We start from the raw sequence: 21,151 nt of genomic DNA, 5'->3' as shown, positions 1-21,151 counted from the left end.
CAATCAATACTGATTAAAGAGTAGCATTATTTAAGCTAAATATTATTAAAATCAGAAGACTGACTAAAACATATATCTAGAATAAATTGTATAATGAATACCTGAGTATTCATTAAAATAAATAAAGTAGTGAAACAAAAATAATAAATGTTAGCTGTATCAATCTTCATCTTCTTGCAGATCATTCTCAAACATTCAACTGAAAGTCAAGAAAATACCTATAAACAAGAACATCTTACAAAGCACCCTCTCATATGCTAACTACTATTTCTTAGGTAGAAAGATGTCAGTATTAATTAGAGCTATTAGTTCTTCTTCTTTTTTCACTCAGTTTACATAGACCATCACACTTACAATAAAAGAGTTGAGAAATGTATGACTTAGCAGTGATAGATTGCTGTTTATAGTTCATGCCAAGGAGAAATATAAAGCAAGAACCCTTTAGTTTACTATGAGTCTGAATCTGCTCTATTACAAACACAGCCATTTGAGCCAAAAGAGGAGCATAACTCTCAGGAACAATGTATCACTTATTTGGAGAGAAATCAGTTTTCCTACTTCCACTTGTTGATGGACAACAAATAGAAGATGATGAAAAGTAGATTCAGAGTTGTTTTTCCTCTTCTCTGAAAAGCAAGAATAAACTAAAGAGCACTTAGTGAAAATAGAAAGACAGGCACAAGAGACCTGTTTGACAGTTATGATCCCTTCCTGTGTATCTTTGTCAGTGATCACATCAAACATGTCTGATCCTTCTCCTTCTGAAATGCTGTATTCAAGCTCGGCATTCTCCCCTGTGTCAGGGTCATTGGCTTTTATCCTTCCAAGATGAGTTCCAAGAGGTGCAGACTCCAGAGAATTAAACTGGTAAGTACCTGCAAAGTAAATCATAGCTGACTTGATTTTAATTTGGGATGACACAATTTTTTTCTCTTAGTAAAGATATTGAAATTGTGAGATATTTCCATCACATTGAATTGTATGCTCTCAAAAGATATAGATTTATGAAGTGGAAAAATAATGTATAGAGCATAAACTCTGTTAGTTCATATATGAGAAGTATGGTTTGCACAAAGAATAAAAGAATTTCCAGTGTTACAAAGAGTCCACAAAAGCCTGCTATAAGAATCCAAACCTTCAAGTCAAACAACCATCATATATAATTGCTTGTTAGTTGATTATGATTTTTGATAATATAACCACACATTTTATCCACACTTAAATACAAGAATCAAAGTGAGAATTTTGTCAAAAACGTAGTTTTTGTTATTTAAAATATTGTATCTTCATTCTTTTATTTTAAGTTCTAAAAAATAATTTTCAAACAGCAGTATCTTTTTATAGCTGTCTCTGTTTATATATTTTAATTTTAATGTCTTTAAGTAACATATTTCCCTGTGTAATACAGATCTAGACATACATCATAGTTTGTTCTTCTAAACATGTTGTTTATAAACTCTCTATAAATGTAAAAATATAAAATTGAAAAATAATTAAAAATATAATTTAAAGTGGGTGTTAGGCATTTTATAAACCCAATGATTTTCTGTAGTGGTCTACTTAGACCTTACAAAGAAGCAACTCAGGTAAATTATTTTCAGTAGACAGGCCAAAAATTATTATCTTTCTGAGTTGTGTAAAAGATAATACAAAACACAGTCTCTCTGACTTCAAAGTCTAATACTTTTCCATTGATTTCTGTAGTTAGAAATGGCAGGTTTTAAGTTTACTGTGGGATTTCTCAAACTTTAAGGATAAGTCTTGTTCAGGAAAACAAGGATATTCTGATATCGATTAATTCAGCATTTTATTGTGAGGAACTAATATTATTATATCTATATTCAATTCAGCATTTAATCACAATTCTAATGAACACAGATTTTCTGTTAGTATCCTAATGGATAGCGGAATATCAGTGTAATAATTCATCCAGTTATACTCTTAGTTTATATTTTGAAAACCTGAATGAAAAGTTTAGAAGACAACTAGAAGTAATTTACTGATCTTCAAGGTTTATTACATAAATAACATTAGAATTTAACATGCTGTTACATACTAGGTGACTTCAATACTAATAAGAGTTTGTAATCATCAAGTTTCCATGACCTTTAAAGTAAACCAAAAGCATATTAAAATACTGCCAATTTAGCCCACATATATTGCGTTAAATATAGATCCTGTTTTCAGAGATGATAAACATCCAATCTGTGTTTTAAAATCCATTAAATAAAGGCTTATGATGTTGTTTATAAATTAGCTAAGAGTTGTGAACAGTGTAGAATTTAAATGTAAACAGGCAGACATTGCAGCCCACGTCTCTACCCAGAGTGGTTAGAAGAAGGGCGGGGCAGCAATCTGACTGTGATTGCAAACTGTGACATCAGTTTGCAAAGCATTCCTGATAGTCATCAGCTAGCAAAATGTTCAGTTGCAAAAGAACTTTATTTTCTTCCATATCTTCTTGATGATGTGTATCATCACTTTTTATTTATGGGACAATCTCTCTCCGTCTCTCTCTCTCTCTCTCTCTCTCTCTCTCTCTCTCTCTCTCTCTCTCTCTCTCTCTCTCTCATGTGCATTGATTTGCTCTCAGCAAAGGGACTAGAAATGCAGACAGTACATTCTGTGATATTTCAGGTAGGTGTATTTGAAAATCCTCCCAGTACACTGTCAGGACACACTGTCTTACTCTGTGGAAACCGAGGAGGGTTGTTGTTGACATCTGTTAGGGTGATGTTCACTGTGGTGGTTCCAGAAAGGCCTCCCATCTGGCCGCCCATGTCCTTAGCCTGAATAACAACTTGATACTGTTCTTTGTTTTCTCTGCTCATGTCTGGCAGTGCAGTTTTTATTATGCCTTTAAAAAATGAGAAATTAAAGCATTTACTTTCGAAATCAAGATATGCTTTGTAATGTCCTCTTTACAGAGGATAGATGAAGAAAATGAGAAATCCACAATTAATTTAGCTTATCTCACAAATCAAAACAAAGTTCTATTTTGTGCAATTTCTATTTTGAGTTGTTGACCTTGCTTAAACTTTATACTCATAATGTTCTTTAAGTTTGGAATATTCTCTTACTCTGAAAATTATATTAATCCCTGTGAAATCTTGTAGTCCCTTAAATGTAAACCCAATAAATAATAGTTTAAAAAGCTAAGCTCAAATAGATTTTGTGAATATAAGGGTGTGTACTGGCTGGTTTTGCGTCAACTTGATACAAGCTAGAGTTATCTCAGAGAAAGGAGCCTCAGTTGTGGAAATGCCTCCTTGAGATCCAGCTGTAAGGCATTTTCTCAGCTAGTGATCAAGGGGGGAGGGCCCAGACCACTGTGGGTGGCGCCATCCCTGGGCTGATTAGACCTGGGTTCTATAAGAAAGCAATCTGAGCAAGTCAGGGGAAACAAGCCAGTAACATCCCTCCATGGCCTCTACATCAGCTCCTGCTTCCTGACCTGCTTGAGTTCCAGTCCTGACTTTTTTTAGTGATGAAGAACAATGGGGAAGTGTAAGCTGAATAAACTGTCTCCTCCTCAACTTGCTTCTTGGTCATGATGTTTGTTTAGGAATAGAAACCTGACTAAGACAGGATTTTTTTTCATAAAATAAGTATAGAAAACAGCCTTATACAACTGAGTGGATAGGTTTTAAAACAGAAAACAACCCAAACAAATGTGTACCAGGCTATACTATATAAGATGACATAGACGGAGGAAGGCATATATGCATTTACCTGATTCTGGGTCCACTGAAAAGTATGGCTGTCCTTGCAATATGCTGTAGACCACTTTGGCACTGTTCCCATAGTTGGCATCATCTGCATCAGTGGCAGTGACTTGAATAACCGATGTACCTGTATCCGGCCCCACCACAGGCAGAGACACATCAGTTCTTCTAAAGATTATCTATTCTAAAAGCTATTTTCTCAGTCATTATTTTCTTAAATAAAAAGGAATGGAATCCTGGATTTACTCTTTGTCATGGGATGTATTATATATGAAAATAATATTATGAAATCTATCAGAGAGGTTGATACATTTTAATCAAGTAAACCCTTAATAAATAGTAATATTGTGATGAGAAAAGCTTGCACTAAATATAAACAAGTGTTCAATTCACCCATTTATTGCCACATGAGAAATGAAAAATTTGACATTTTGAAACCTATTATTATTTAGCTTCATGAGGTAAGATTAGAAATACAACAAAACAAAGAGGTTTTATGATGAAGAAGAAAACAAACAAAACAATAATAATGAAAAACCAAGAAAGCATGGTTTGAGCATCAGAGCTAAACACACACAGGAGCCCAGGAGAAAGAGGAACTGAGCTAAATTTTTCTGTGCACACAGTGCAGATATTTAAGATCATTTGCAAGTCCTTAAATAGTAATGAAATATTAAGCTTTCTAAAATGTTAATTTGTGATTTTTCACATTTATTTCCAATTTTACTTCCTACTAAAATGAAAGTAATTTAAATCATTAAATTATAAGGATAATATTAATGTAGTATCCTATTTTAACACCTTTCAGTGTTTGGGGTGCTTATTTGTTTTCTTTCCTTTGGCCTTCTTCAGGGGACCCATAGGAAACAGACCAAGCTTATTCTGGTTTGTTAAATGTTTTAATAAAGTGATGGAAGACACATGCCTGCACAACTCCCTCTAGCCTGGGGAGATTCTCTGTTATGCTTCCTCACATTCAGTGACATCAGAATCTGTGATACTAATTTTCCCCATGCTGAGCATTTGTATATTAGGGATGTCAGAAGAGCATGGTTTCAAACACACAGTGGAAACCACAACCACATCGACAACACAGCAGTCTTTTGGTTTTCTTCTGGCATGAAAATGAGACATGCGATTCAGTATCACAGCTTTGAGCCAAGCACTGTTGATAGCTTCGTGCCATAAGCTTTCCATAGGATGATTAGAGTAGGCTTAGCAGATTGGCAGGGATTCATTTGTATTAAAACTTAATCCTCATGACACATGTGGGACATATGCCTTTAGGGTACATATTGGAGATCCAGTGACAGGACTGAAATTAGAACTAGCTAGTCTGATTAAAGATCACCCATTCTCTGTGATTTTACCAGCACACTGCTTAGTTAGGGTTATCTTCTAAACTCCATAGACAGCAAACTTTTTTTTTTTTTGTTACTACTTATTTATTTGTTTGTTGGTTTGTTTGTTTATTGGATATTCTCTGCATTTGCTTTTCTGATATTATCCACTCCCCCCAACCCCATCAGTCCTTCCCCTCCTATTGCCTCTATGAAGTTGCTTCCTCTCATAACCACCCTCTCCCAGCTCAGCACCTCAGGATTCACCTACACTGGGAGAACTAGCCTTAGCTGGACCAAAGGCCCACTGATCTCAGAAAATGCTATCCTCTACTGCATATATACCTGGAGCCATGGGTCTCTCTGTGCAAACTCACTGGTACAGGGAAGGATCAGAATGCTAGCTTGTAATTTTGTAGTGTGCAGAACTGGAGAGTTCTTTCAGAATACAAGTCAGATCATGTTTAGGAATTACAAAATAAAGCATGTTTATCAAAACCAAGGACTATAAAATAGCAAGTATCACAAAGGAGAATTTATACAAATATAAAAACTTAATATTTTATAATTATCAAGAATTGAATCATTGAAGATTTTTAAAACTAACATTCAAGGGTAGTTACTTTGGTCTTTATTTTATGTTAAATAAATAACTACAAAATAAATACGTATATTTAATTAATATAAGGGAGAAGACACCTGCATTGAGTGGATACATGATAAGTATATAATGGAATGATAATATAGTAGTTCACCAAATATTAAAGAATATAATAAAAGATAGCAACAAGGGAATACTATAGAAGATATCAAGATATATTGCATGACAAAATCTATTTTCTATATAATGGAAAAAGGCAAATGTTTTATTGTAAATATCAATGTATTCGATACAGAAATATCCTCCTATTTTAGTTTATTAAGTTTTATTTTTATGAATATGCATGTTTTCTCTGCATATTTGTCTGTGACCACGTGTGTTCTTGCTTGATTTCCCTGGCAAGCAGAGGAGGCCAGGAAATGGCCTGGGACTGAGGAATTAGTAGTAAATCATTCAGTTCAGGGTGTGTGTGAGTATGTGTTCTGTCTGTGTGTGTCTGTGCGTGAGCCTGTAAGTCTGTGTGTGTGTGTGAGGTGTGTCTGTTTATATGTTTGTGTGAGTCTGCCTGTCTGTGTATATGTTGGTTTGTGTGTCTGTATGGTTCTCTGGGTGTAGATATGTGTGTGTGTATAACAATTAATGGAAAAAAGAGGCCATGAATTTACAAACATGCAAGAAAGGTATATGAGAATGTTCTGAAGATAAAAATCCAAAAATTGAAAATTATGTAATCATAGTATAATCTTAAATAAAATAAAGTTTAAAACCATGAAGCAATGACATAAAGCTTTAAAGTACATGAACATTTAAATACTTCTGATCAATTTTTCTAATAATCAGATATTTCTGTCATCTTATTCATGTTCAATACATTCTTCAGTATGGAAAAATCTATGAAAAGGTAACTAAGACCAAAGTAATTTGCAGCTTAACATTAAAATAATGTTTGCCAAAAGTTGATGGATATAACAATGATTCTGTTCAATTAAAATTGATGTTTTATTAGGAAAACAAAATTTTACATGTATTTTCTTCACACACATAAGTTCATAAAATACTACGATATGCATAAAAAATAACTTAATGTCTGGGAAACATAGATCAATCCAGAAAATTATAATAGTCCAAAGTTATTAGAACAACACTGAAGAAATGCCATTTGTGCTATGTTCTACAAGGGCTTTATAATCTCACGAGGCTCCTGTCCTTGGATAAATCAATTTTACTTTGTAAGAGTAAAAACTTGCAGAGTTAATAGAGCTTCAGTTTTCCCAAAATTGGTGGGCTTACATGAAATAATCACTTCTTCCCAAATTCTTGGTTCCTTTCTGTAAACAGACTCTACCATTAAAGAAACATTTATACCACACTGTCAGTGAAGATATAAAAAAAAAAAAGAAAGATTTGTACCAGCTTACAACCCCACCAATCAGTCTGGCATTTCCTCAGAAAATTGGATATAGTACTACCTGAAGACCCAGTTATTCCACTTCTGGGCATATACCCCAGAGACACTCCAACGTACAATAAGGACACATGCAACATCATGTTCATAGCAGCCCTATTTATAATAACCAGAAGCTGGAAAGAACCCAGATGTCCTTCAGTAGATGGATGGATACAAAAATTGTGATATATTTACACAATGGAGTACTACTCAGCTATCAGAAACAATGAATTTATTAAATTCCTAGGAAAATGGATGCATCTAGAAAATATCATCCTGAGTGAGGTAACACAGTCATAAAATAACAGACATAATATGTAGTCACTGATAATTGGATACTAGCCCCAGAAAGCTCTGAATACCCCAGAAACAACTCAGGCCCTATGAAGCTCAAGAAAAGCAAAGGCCAAAATTGAAAGTCTTAGTCCTTCTTAGGAAAAAAAAGTGTATAGCACCCTCTCAGAGTACAGTACACCTAGACCATAAATCACTAATAATCCAAGAGCAAGGAATATAGCCTTGTGGCAATTTTTGATATTCAAAGATCATTATGTTTAATCTATACATACCAAGAAAAGTGTTTCCATATTAAGTTCAGTTCTACATGTACTTTATGATTATGGTAACTAGTGGGATTTCTATGTATACTACCAGACTTCTAAAAGAACTGAATACTAACAAAAATATACTCATATAGTGTTGTGCCAAAATGCTTTAAAAATCTGTACATGTATCTCTCTTTTATAAATAAAGCTGTAAAAATCATAAAATAAAAAAGATTTGTTTTCTTCCTAATAGAAGTTTCTTCAGTCAAACATTCATTATTATATTGTATGTATATAGAACTAATAATCAAGTGAGTAATTATAAATATAAAAAATAAATATTTTACATGTGATATTTTAAACAATGGTATTTCTCTAACACTTTAAAACAATATATACTTTTATTATATAATATAATTATTACTCATTGAGAAAATTAATTGTATTAAAATGCATACAAGTAGCAATTGTCTATATTGTACATGAGATTGAGAGACTCTCAAAATGTGAGAAATTACAGATTTCAGTTTCCATGGAAAGTCAAAGAACAATAGAGAAAATTATAGAGCTACAGAGCAAGAGTCCATGAATGCAAGCAAGATGCCATGGTTTATCTGATCTTCAATCAGTTATTAAATTCTTCTGACTTTCTAATCAACAGGATGGACTGTGTGAATTTATATTCCCCATACTTACAAAATATGATTATTTTTGATGATTAAATGAGCTAGTTATGCAGAAGCAGTTTGTCAGACAGAACAGTTCCCTTTCCTCTTGTCAGGCAGCAGTGCATTTTATAGGACATTTATTCTGTCACAGAGCAGGTGTTGCTCCCATTGGAAACAGTCAGCTTCACTCATTAATTATAATTAAAAGAAGACATGGCTACATAAACAATTAAAAGTATTTGGAAAAGAGTTGTTTGGCTAGAATAAGTTTCTTGATACAGCTCTGACACACAATCACGTGGCTGTAAAATTTTTAGTAAAAATTTGATAGCAATCATGTTAAGGACCCGTGTTAGTAGATACCTACCAACTCCAGACATTTCAGGAACACTGGCTGTGTACAGGTCTTTTGTGAATTTTGGCTCGTTGTCGTTGATATCATGGATTTTAATGATAAACTCAGATTCAGGCTCCACCTGTCGCCCAGTCTTTCTGTCTATAGCCTTTGCACGAAGGATGTACAGGGATTTTTCTTCTCTGTCTAGTTTCTTTGCAGCATGAATATCTCCGGTATTTTCATCTATAACGAACAGATTTCCAGCTCCGTCTCCTGTCAAAATGTATTTTAAATTTCCATCTCCTTTATCTTGGTCAGTGTGAAGCTTGAGAAAGGTAGAAAAGAATAATTCTGTAAATACATGGGTGGTGAGTCAGAGAAGTTGCACCTAACCCTCTAGAGACTAGAGGCCCCAGGGTGTGGAGAGGTCCAGTGGGGCAGTGGATGGGAGGTGGGGCCAGGAAGGCTTATGGGATGAAGAGTCAGAGGGAGGGCTGGGAGGGGAATCAAATCTGGAGTGTCAAAAAAAATCACACAAATTTAAAAAAGAAAACCTCAACTTCCAAAGTACTTGGAAAGAAAAACTAAGAGGCTTAGATAATAAAATATTGTATGATATTTAAAAAAATTAAACAATTAGATATGTACTAATTTCTTCTCCCCATCAAACAATATCAATAATGATCTGAACAAACAAATACTTCAGACCAAGAAGGAGCTGAATATTTCAGAGTTTGCTATTCTTAAAATATTAAGTAATTACAGTTAGTCACTATAAGATAATGGTCATAGAATAATTGATACTTGAGTTGCTTCCAAACATAGTGGTTAAAATACTCTTTTGATTATAATATTATCGAAATTTAAACCCCCATAGTATTACAATGGAAAAAATAAATTCATCTTAATTCTGCATGTGAAATATCAAATTTAATTTCCTTTAAATAATTAAATTTAAAGATGTAATAAAGCATTATAATTTATTATAATGATCATTATAGAATTACTTCCTATGCTTTTAAGTAGGATTCTACCCTGTCTATATAGAACTGTGAAAAGCTTGCCTCTGTATTATTGGAAACCTATCAGACAGGGAGAATTTTTAAAATTAAATTATTTTCAATATGATTTTAAGAAAATACTTTTTCTATTACGGTGTTGTGATTGTGAGACATTATTTTTATAAACACTTTAAATTTCAAGTGATACAAAACAAGTGTTGGATCTTAAGAAAAAAAAATTAGTTCTAATTAATATCTAGTCTATAAAGATAACTTCTCAAAAAGATACTGTGTCTAATGTTTTGTGTGGCACCTGTCACATTGTTAGAGTTCAATAAAGGTTCAACAAAAAAAAAAAAAAAAAAAAAAAAAAGAATGTGATTGGGTTTCAACTCACTTGTAAAACAATGTCAAAATGGTCCCTATGATGAACCTCAAATACCACAATAATAATGATGAATTATAAAAAAAATCATTATAATATGTAGAAACTCGACTCATATGAATTTTCACAAATGTAATACATAATCACAGCCATTGTGAATTGAATGAAACCTTTATTTCCATAACAGTATACTCTGGAGTTGTAGATGCTTTGTTAGATGGAAATGATTTTACCTTTAATACTGTTGTGATACCATGTTTTAATGAAGTTCTAATAGGGACTGAAAAAAAAAACCAAAATATTTCATAAACAGCACTTTCACAATTTAGTCTTTGTTCCTGAGAAGTAGAGAGAACTGATGTGAGAGACTGTGATGCTGATCCCAGGAAACAGTCCTCAGTACAGCAGAGTGATCTTCTGTGACACACTTTATAGATTAAAACTAATGCTAACAAGAAAAAGACTATGTCATTTATCTCAAACATGTTAAAAGCACACATTTCAAATAAAATGGGAATATGAACTGGCCTCTCCTTCCCACAGTTTCCAGAATAGACCTTACAAATCCTACTCTACCCTGCCTGACACTTTCTTCTCTCTCTCTTTATGTTCCATTTGAATTCTTTCTTAACCAAACTAAGCAAAGAAATATGTCTCATCTTTTCCCTCTTTTCCTTTAATTCCATCAGAAATATTTGCCACGTATGACGTTGCCTCTCTGAAGTAATTGTAAAATCTATGTTATTTGTTGGGCTACAACTCCACGATTTTGTTCACCATGTTTTATCTTGCAGACAGCAGCAATCTCATGATTACACTGTTTCCACCTTGTCCCACTACAGATATTTTTGGAAACTGGGGCTGGGTAAGGCCTTGGTTGGTTGATACTGTTGCTCTTCTTATGCAAACCCCTTCAGCTCCTTAAGTCCTTTTTCTAACTCCTCCATTAAGTCTCCATACTCAGTCTGATGGTTAGTAGCAAGCATCTTTTGTTGTTGTTGTTCAAGCAATTTATTTCCACTTTCTTGATCCCTCTAAGCTCAGTTTCCCTCCCCCCTTGGATAGTGGATTACTTCTCCATTGATCATGCATTCTGAAGACAAGTAGCAGGCATCTGAATGTATAAGGCATTAGCAGAGCCTCTCAGGGGACATCTATATCAGACTCCTGTCAGCAAGCATGTCTTGGCATCAGCAGTAGTGACTAAATTTGGTGGCTGCATGGATCCGCATGTGGGGCAGTCTCTGGATGACCTTTCCTTCAGTCTTTCCTCCAATCTTTGTCTCTCTATTTCCTCCTGTGAATATTTTATTCTGCCTCTACTTCTTTTCAAGCTTCATAAGGTCTGTGAATTATTTCTTGGTTACTCAGAGCTTTTTGGCCTTGTATCTGCTTATCAGTGAGTGACTACCATGTGTGTTCTCCTGGAACTGTGTTACCTCACTCAGGATGACTGCCTCCATTTCTATCCATTGGCCCAGTGATTTCACAAAGATGGATACAGAGAGTGTTGTACATTTAAACAATGGAATATTATTCAACTATTAGAAACAATGACTTTATGAAATTTGGGGCAAAATAGATAGAAATAGAAACTATTATTCTGAGTGAGGTCATAAAAGAACACACATGGTATGCACACACTGATAAGCAGACTAGACCCAAAATGCTCTGAATACCCCAAGAAACAGTTCACAGACCTTTGGAAGCTCAAAAAGAAGGAAGGCCAGAAGGTGGATGCCTCAATCCTTTTTAGAAGCGAACATAAAACATTCATGGGAGGACAATACAAAGTCAAATAGAGGAACAGGGATTGAAGAAAGATCATTCAGAGGCTTTCTCACCAGGAATCCACCCCATATGCAGCCACCAAACCTAAGCACTATTGCTGATGCAGGAAACGCTTACTAGCAGGAACTAGATATGGATGCCTCCTCAGAGGCTTTGCCAGAGTCATACAGATACAGTTGAGGATGCTTGCAGCTAAACATCAGACTGAACATGAGGTCCCCAAGGAAAGAGCTAGAGAAAGGACTGAAGGAGGTGAAAGGGCTGGCAGCCTCATGGGAAGAAGAATATTATCAACCTCCAGAGCTCCCATGTACTAAAACACCAACCATTGACCACACATGGAGAGACCAATGACTCCAGTTGCATATGTAGCAAAATATAGCATTGCCTGGTATCAATTGGAGAAGAGGTCTTTGTTAGAGTGAAGGTGCATTTTCTCAGTGTAGGGGAATGCCAAGGCACTGAGGTGTAAAAGGTGATTGGGAAAGGGAACACTTTCTTGGAAGCAAGTGGAAGGTGAGGGGAGATGAGAGAAGGGGGAGGAGAAACTGGATAACATTTGAAATGTAAATACAAAGAACATCCAATAAAATAATTATATAAAATAACTTAGATATTTGAACTGAGGCAGTTAATTTTCTTTTTTTTGCTAGAGATCATTCTTGAGTACCTAATAAAGACATTTCAATAAAAAAAACAGTTAAATTCCATTTTGGCAATTATATATATATATAAGTTTCATTAGTTTCTTTCTTATTTTTAATCATGTGAATATCTATCCATAAAATTCTAAATGATAATATCCATAAGACAACCTGCAATGGTTTTTTACAAACATATATTATACAAAATTTAAATCTTAACAGGATGCATTTTAAGTACTCAGTTTTATTTTTTTCATAATTAAAGTTCACAGAACTTACTTTCTGCTCTCATTTAACTACAGATTAATATCCATTGGTAAACCTTTCCCATCACACCCAGTTTCCTACTACAAAAGGAATTCTGGCTAAACAATTATACCTGTTGTTATTCATAGTTTTGGCAAATATTCACAATAGCAGCTTAGAAAAACAAGAGGCAAGTGGGTGGGATGACTCCTAATCTTGATGTGATTTTGTTTTAGCAGTGCTACTGGTTAGATATGAATGTCTCCAATTTATTCTTGCATTAGAATACTATTTTCCCAATCTGTGTTGGTAGCGGTGTGTTACTTTGAGGACAAGGAATCTTGCAAGAGGAATGATTCCCCACTAGTGGCCCTTGAATAATTGATAATTTGGCTCAACTTCCCGTGCTTACTGTGACTCCTGACTGCAAACACAATGAGATCAGAAGTGCCTCACTCTTCTGCCACCACACCTTGACCAACATGATGGTCTTGTCAAGTCATAAACCAGGTTTATTCCTTCCTATGCTAATTTGCACCAAGGAGAGTAAATCAATACAATCAACAACCAAGTCCATGCTCAATAACCTCATGAAGAAAATTGACATGACATGAGGTAAAGTGTTTTTGTCCTTCTTTAGCACACAGATGTTGGTGCACCAAGGTCATGTTTGCTCAAGTGGATGCTGAATCACAAGATATCATCTGTGGGAACTAATATGACAGTGAGTCATCAGTGCATCAATATTGCAAAGGGAGATTTTATGAATGAGTCCTTCTGATGCTGACTTTTCTTCCCTACATTGAAAAGTAGGCCAACACTTCTCCTATTGAACAAACAGCTTAATATTTACTCAAGAACTGTTGTTCCTCACTAATAAATATATTACTCAATAAGGAAAACCTAGAAGTAGATTTTTATCCTGAAATTCCATGACCAGACTGGATTTTTCGTCATCTTGAAGCATACATTTCCTGCCAGATCAACTGTCTTTACTCTGATAAGATATTAACCTATAAGAAATGTTCTATGAACAAGAGAACATTCTGTTTTTCTCTCAAATCCAGCTTCTTTATGATGATAAATTACAAAACCAAAATGTTCTCTTATGAATTGATGATCAGGATTATTCGGTTCCAATTTCAGAAAATAATACCTTATGAATTGGTATTTCATGTATAAATAAAAAAATACACTATATGTTAAAAAGTATGTTCTAGACTACAACAATTCAAATATAACTTAATCAAGACATGGCAGAATATTGTTTCATTTCAAATACCTTGCATCCTTAATAGTGATATGATATATACTTATAGATATATAGATATGCAATGTTATGTGCATATTTGCTTCCCAATATAACAAAGAGAAAGGTATCACAATTACTCATTACATTAAGTAGTAATTTCCATAACAAAACCAAGTGAGACAAATGAGAAAAAAAAATTAGAAAGAATTAGAAGAAGAAAAAAATATTTAAAGTAATACAATATCTGCTTTTTGCAGACACATAAGCAAACTATTCAGAAGAATATTAGTAAGCAAATAAAAACTGAATTCATGGAACCCATTACCACTAAGTATGATTTATTCCAATAATATAAGACTATTTAAACATCCTTAATGAATTATTGTGGATTACCATGTGAAGGCTTTAAAAACATACAAGTATAAAAATATATACTTTAAAAATCTTTTAAAACTTTCATCACTCGATAATGAAAAAAAGCTCTTTAGAGCCGAGAATAAATTGGTATTGCATCTAAATCACAGAACTAGATTTTTTTCAAATAAGTGTCAAATTAATGTCTAGTATTAGAATCAAAACAATGATATTACTTCTGTAGAATGTAGCATTAGAAATCTATTCAATCAGGACCTGCAGCCCACCGGCCCATGGGTCCCTGAGAGAGCAGAAGAGCTAAAGGAACACTCTCCATCCTTAGTGGAAGGGGGAGTCAACTTCTCCTACCCACTGTCAACCCCAGAAATGACTGCCCAAAACTCAAGCTGTACAGGCAGCAGTACTGCATGGGGGTATGCACTTCTAGCCCAAGGCCAGGACAGACCCAGGAACATCAGGACTGGGCTTTGCCATTGGAATTCACAGCCTACCCTGAGAAAGGAACACCCAAGAAAAATCATCCTCTGGAGACCACAGGCCCACAGACCCAAAAGAGAAACAAGTTCCAGTAAGAGACAACAAGATCACCTACATCACATATAACAAGATGACAAGAGGCCAGCTCAAGACTCTAAGAAATGGAAACCAAGACAATCTGGCAACATCAGAGCCCAGCTCTCCCACCACTGCAAATACTGGATATCCCAACTCACCAAAAAAAAAAAAAAAGAAAAAAAGAAAAAAAAAAAAAACATTTAGACAGAAATCTTACTTCACAATGATGATGGAGATCTTTGAGAAGCACATGAATAACACACTTAAAGAAGTACAGGAGAATAAACAAAAACAAGTTGAAGCACAAGTTGAAGCCCTTAAAGAGGAAACACAAAAATCACTTAAAGAGCTACAGGAAAGCACAACCAACCAGGTGAAGGAACTGAAAACAGATATAGAAACAATGAAGAAAACACAAAAGGAAACAACCATGAAGTTGGAAAACCTAGAAAAAACATTGGGAGTTACTAACAAAATACAAGAGATGTAGGAGACAATCTCAGAGGACAAAGATACCAGAGAAATCATTGACACAACAGACAGAGAAAATGCAAAAATCAAAAAGATTCTAACCCAAAACATCAAGAAAATCCAGAATACAATGAGAAGACCAATCCTAAGGATAATAGGTGTAGAAGAGGGCAAAACTGAAAGACACAGTAAATATTTTCAACAAAATTATAGAAGAAAACTTTCCTAACCTAAAAAAGGAACACTCTCCATCCTTAGTATGACCATGATCATACAAGAATCCTACAGAACCCCAAATATACTGGAACAGAAAAGAAATTTTTCCTGACACATAATAATCAAAACAACAAATGCTCAATACAAAACAACAACAACAAAAAGATTACTAAAAGCAGTAAGAGAAAAAAGAAAGGTAGCATACACAGGTAGATTGATCAGTATTACAGCAGACTTTACAACAGAAACTATGAAAGCTAGAAGATCCTGGACTGATATCACACAGACTATAAGGGAACACAAGTTTCATCCCAGGTTGCTATATCCAGCAAAGCTTTCAATCATCATAGATGAAGAAACCAAGATATTCCAGTACAAAAACAAATCTGTCAATAGATCTATCCCTACAAAGGAAAATAGTTAGAAAACTCCACCACAAAGAGAGAAACTTCATCCTAGGAAAATCAAGAAACTAATCCTCTTGCAACAAACATCAAAGAAAAAAAGCATACAAATATAAATCTACCTGTAACAATAAAAATAGCAGAAAACAACAATCACTATTATTTAATATCTCTTAACATCAATTGACTCAATTCTCCAATAAAAAGACATACACTATCAGACTGAATACATAAACAGGATCCAGCATCTTGCTGCATACAGGAAACTCATCTCAGCAACAAAGACAGGAACTCAGAATAAAAAGGCTGAGAAAAATTTCCCAAGCAAATGGTCTCAAGAAACATGCTAGTGTAGCCATCCTAATATTGAATAAAATAGATTTTCAGCCAAAAGTCATCAAAAATGACAAGAAACAACACTTTGTATTCATCAAAAAAAAAAAAAAAAAAACTCTATCAGGATGAGCTCTCAATCCTGAACATCTATGCTCCAAAGGTAAGAGTACCTACATTTATAAAAGAAACTCTACAACACCCAGAGCATAGATTACACTACACACAATAATAGTGGCAAACTTCAACACCCACTCCCATCAATGGACAGATCATGGATACAGAAGTTCAACAGAGACACAGTGAATCTAACAGAAGTAATCAACCAAATGGATGTAACAGACATCTATAGAATATTCCATCCTAATACAAAATTATATACCTTTTGTCAGCACCTCATGGCACCTTCTCCAAAGTTGACCATATAATTGGCCACAAAACAGGCCTCAAAGATGCAAAAAGATTGATATAATCCCATGCATTCTATCAGATCACCATGGACTAAGGTTGGTCTTCAATAATAAAACAACAACAAATTCATCTTATAGTTTATTATATCGTTTAAGTTACAAGATTAAAATACCATTATCCACACAGCATAAAAATCAAAGACATCTACTTTGACAAAATATTATTAATATTTAAATGATTGTCACACACCATGAAAATATTTGCAAAATATTTATCTAGTATAAGTATCATAACAAATTTAATGAAAGTAATTAGTTCAATTATAAACTAATTAACATATTTAATTAAAGAAGGCATTCAGATAATATATATACATTATTAGTGCTATAAAATAATATAACTGCATTACCACCATAACACATAAGACTGAAATGCAGAAAATGACAATTCAAATCCTACAAACATTTCTATTCATTTGATGTCTTTTGCAGATGACTTAACAAAAGCAATGAACTAAAATAAAAAATTTATAACTAAGAATAATAAGTCTGAAGAGCATGTTGCAAACCCTACATGGAAACTTGTATTTCTCTTCAGTATTTTTTTGCAAACTTTAAACTATTTTAAAATTGAAGTTTATTAATTAGAGAAAAAATAAATATAGATTACAAAAGCAGTTATGTAGAAAAAATGAGTAATAAACCAAAATGTTCAATTGTTTGGAAAGTATTGAAATGATCTCTATAAATAATTTTAAGATTTATTCAATCCAACCAGCACAAAATAAGGAGAAAATAGATATTTCACAGTAAAATCTTTGAGAATGCATGTGTAATATAAGCATATTCAACTATTTAGTTTTTTTTTTAGCAAAATGTAGATGTAAATTTCTCTGGATGATACTACACAGAATTTTTTAAATAGTTTAAATTAAAAATTAAATTAAACAGGCAAACATAATTATGTAATATAATAATTTAAAGTGATACTTGTTTTACACATTTAATAAATATTTTTGATAAAATAGTAACTGTGTCCCCTAACACATATACAGCAGAGGACTGCCTGGTCTGGCATTAGTCAGAGAGATGACACAGAATTCTTAGAGACTTGAGGCCTAGGGAGTGGGGTGGAGTGGTGGGATGGGCTGAGATGGGGGTGGGGACATCCTCTTGGAGACAGGGAAGGAGGAATGGGATGAGGAACTGTCAGAGACCAGACCTGTCCCATGGGGAAATGACTGGACTCTAAAGAGATTAAAAATAATTAAAAAGAAAGAAACAAAGAAATAAAGTTTATCATAAAATCATAATAGTAAATTTAGATTTATATGGGCAGTAAAGCAAGTATTTGTTGTGAATTATTCCAATAATCAGGTAGCTGACCAAATAATGAGGTTCTATGAAACACAGTAAATAATTAATATCTAGAATACATAAAACGTGAAGGAACATCACACAACCCAACTCTTCCAATGAACAAGTAGTTTAGTAAACTCAGTATGCAAGATCACATGCAGAAATCCAAGGGATTTGGAAAATGTCAACATTATTATCATTTGAGTCTCAACAAAGGGGAAATGGCTTTCATCAAGAACCAAATACAACACAGGATGGTGAGAATCCTCAAGAAAGGAATCCTATACACTACATCTAGGAACATAGGTACTATGGAAATTAGTATGTAGGAACTCCAGAACTGAATAAAGACCTTCCAGAGAGGGAGTCACATGTTACACAGATTTTGCCACATCTATATATATTACATAATATGGAGCCACAATACAAAACCAGACTTGAGATTTATAAAAAAAAAAACCAATGGGTATTTGTATAAATAATAATGTTTATTTATACAAACTAAAATCATATTAGCCAGTAAAGAAGAATGATGTTCTATAGTTTAAAGAAAATGGACCAATTGGAGATCATCATTTAAAGGTAGCCAGTTTGACTCAGAAATACAAATATTGTATTTATTTTAATATAAGTATAACAAGATTTGAATATATACATGTTTGAATGTAAAATGTGAATAACAGTCTAAAAAGTTTCCAGAAAGTGTCTAAAAAGAGGGTCAGCAAGAAGAAAATGAATTGTCTGAAACAACACAAATTAGAACATATTTTATCTAAAATGAAACCAGATTTAGTTATTAGTTACATGTATGAATAATGAATATATGTACATAAGCTATGTTCATTGTGTAATTATATATATATAATTATATATGTATACATATAAAATATGAAATAGAAGTTGGATCATTCAGCAGGAAAGAAAGAGAAGACATGTAGGTGGTTAGAAAGAAATAATATTTACCACTATGAGGCTGGGTCATATAGTATTCGTGAAAAAAATTCTAATGACTATCTGTGAATCAGGGTTCCACCATACAGCAAACTAAATAACGATACACAGTGCAATTCACAATAAAATTTGCAAAGAACAAACAATTTTAATTCTCAGAGAGTTTATCAAAAGATAAAATAAATACAGTCAGCTTATTGCTTCCAAATATACAGTAGTAATAGATAAAAGAATACTATTATGTTTCAGAATGCATGTATAGAGAAGTAAAGTTGTAGAAAATGTGTGAATTTGTTTTTATTTTTTTGTACCAAGTGCATGTTCATACTAAAATAAATAACTAAATGAGTGCATTTATGATGTTGTTATTACAACATAGAATTTTTCTATGATTATACACAAAATGTAACTTAAATTACATCTCTAAGAAAGTAATTTATTCTGTTGTTTTAATAAAATGTCATAGTCACATGGTTACATTCCTTAATTATACATGAGTCTTTTAAATTCTTATAATACATACACACACACACACACACACACACACACACACACATATTTAATCGAAGGGAATTTATGACAGGCCACTTAGCAAATGAATGCTTCCTGAGAATGAATGGTATAAAGCAAAGGTGGGTGGATAAATTTTTATTTCTGAAATTGGAATAACAGAATATTTGTAGACATCCATGTTTGTGGTGTATATGCAATGTGAAAAAGACACTGGCCAAAAGAGTAATTCATTCATGTCTTTTTAATCTTTCAAATCTATATTCTCTATACCAAAGCTCCAACAGCTGTATTATTGGTTTAGATATAACTATCTATTTAAATAATAAAACACTCACTGAGAGCGCACATTGCCACACTAGATAAATAAGAGAAAACCGGGCCACAACAATGTTATTAAGCCTAGTACTGATATACTGTTCTAAGATGTAAGAAACCTAATTACATTCCATCTGTACTTTTCATGCATTTGGAGCAGTATCCAATGGAGTCCCATTAGGTATACAGGCTTCATTATTTCAGTAACACTAACGTGGTTCAGAGCCATTGTCAGAGATGTTCTTACAGTAGGCACACATGGTGAACATGATTAAACGTGTTAGAACAAGTCCCAGAAAAGTTGCCGGAGACATTTCATTTGTTTTACATTATTAAATCATTAACTAAATGATTCAGGAAGAAAAGAGGCTCTGCTATCTGACTCATATTGTTCAAATAAAAATAAAATATGCTTAGTCAAATTGGGCATATATAATACATAGTTTTAGAAAACAGAATTTGTGCTTAGCAAAAGCTATGTGCTTCATAAATACTCATTTATTGAACTAAATGTAAAGGTGTCTTCAACTAATTCTCCAGCAATGGGACACCTAGTATATGCTACCAGTCACTGCCACCAGCTTTCAATAACTCCAGACTTTTCATCTCCAAACAAGCCCCACCACTGTGATGCTAAGAAATATTCTAGCCGCACATTACCAGTGATAAAATGTCTTTTCCATGTTTCTGTGAAGATATCTATGCTCATGAGGCAGACTGAATTATTTTGATGTAGTCTAAGCTTGCAACTTTTGTTGTAATCAAATTTTTCTACTTTTTTAAAGAATATTTTTGAATGCATGTATATAGGCCTTTGTTGATTTGTGTGCATCACCAACAGAAATCTTAAGAGTAGCACATCTCTTATAGCTACTGTTACAGGTGACCTGCAGATGTGATGTGCCTGCTGGGAACAAAAGACAGTCCTCGATAGAAGTAGTGAGTGTTCCCAATGCTTAAGTCACCTCTGTGCCCAGTCAAAGCCTTTTGATGTTGTTGTTATTGTTGGTTTTTATTGCTATTGTTGGGTTTTGCTGTTGTTGATTTGTCTTGTTGTTTTGCTTTGTTGTGCTGTTTCTTAATGGTACTTACAGAGTTTAATTTAATTAAACACACATTTCTAATCTGAAGTGAAAAGTTAAGGGGCTGGAGAGCTATGCCAGTGGGTAAAGTGTTTTGTTTTAAAACAATAGAGATGTGAATTTGGTTTGCAGCGTCTATGTAAAACAACTGGGCTGGGTGTGGTAACAAAAGTTTGTAATCCCAG

General features: G+C 33.6%; 1 protein-coding gene across 1 annotated transcript in view; it reads right to left on the bottom strand.

The window, feature by feature from the left end:
• Positions 1-21,151, bottom strand: part of CDH9 (cadherin 9) — a gene marked incomplete at both ends in the record, with an annotated part of 81,336 nt that overhangs the window by 21,561 nt on the left and 38,624 nt on the right. The window contains 4 exons of the mRNA XM_080933754.1: positions 688-875; positions 2,690-2,857; positions 3,733-3,852; positions 8,694-8,988. Coding sequence (XP_080789880.1) covers positions 688-875; positions 2,690-2,857; positions 3,733-3,852; positions 8,694-8,988 — 771 coding nt within the window. The remainder of the gene's footprint in view (positions 1-687; positions 876-2,689; positions 2,858-3,732; positions 3,853-8,693; positions 8,989-21,151) is intronic.

Source organism: Micromys minutus (genome assembly GCF_963924665.1).
Source record: "Micromys minutus genome assembly, chromosome: 20".
Taxonomy (NCBI): Eukaryota; Metazoa; Chordata; class Mammalia; order Rodentia; family Muridae; genus Micromys; species Micromys minutus.
The sequence above is the reverse complement of the archived record's forward strand: the minus strand, read 5'-3'. Positions and strand labels throughout refer to the sequence as shown.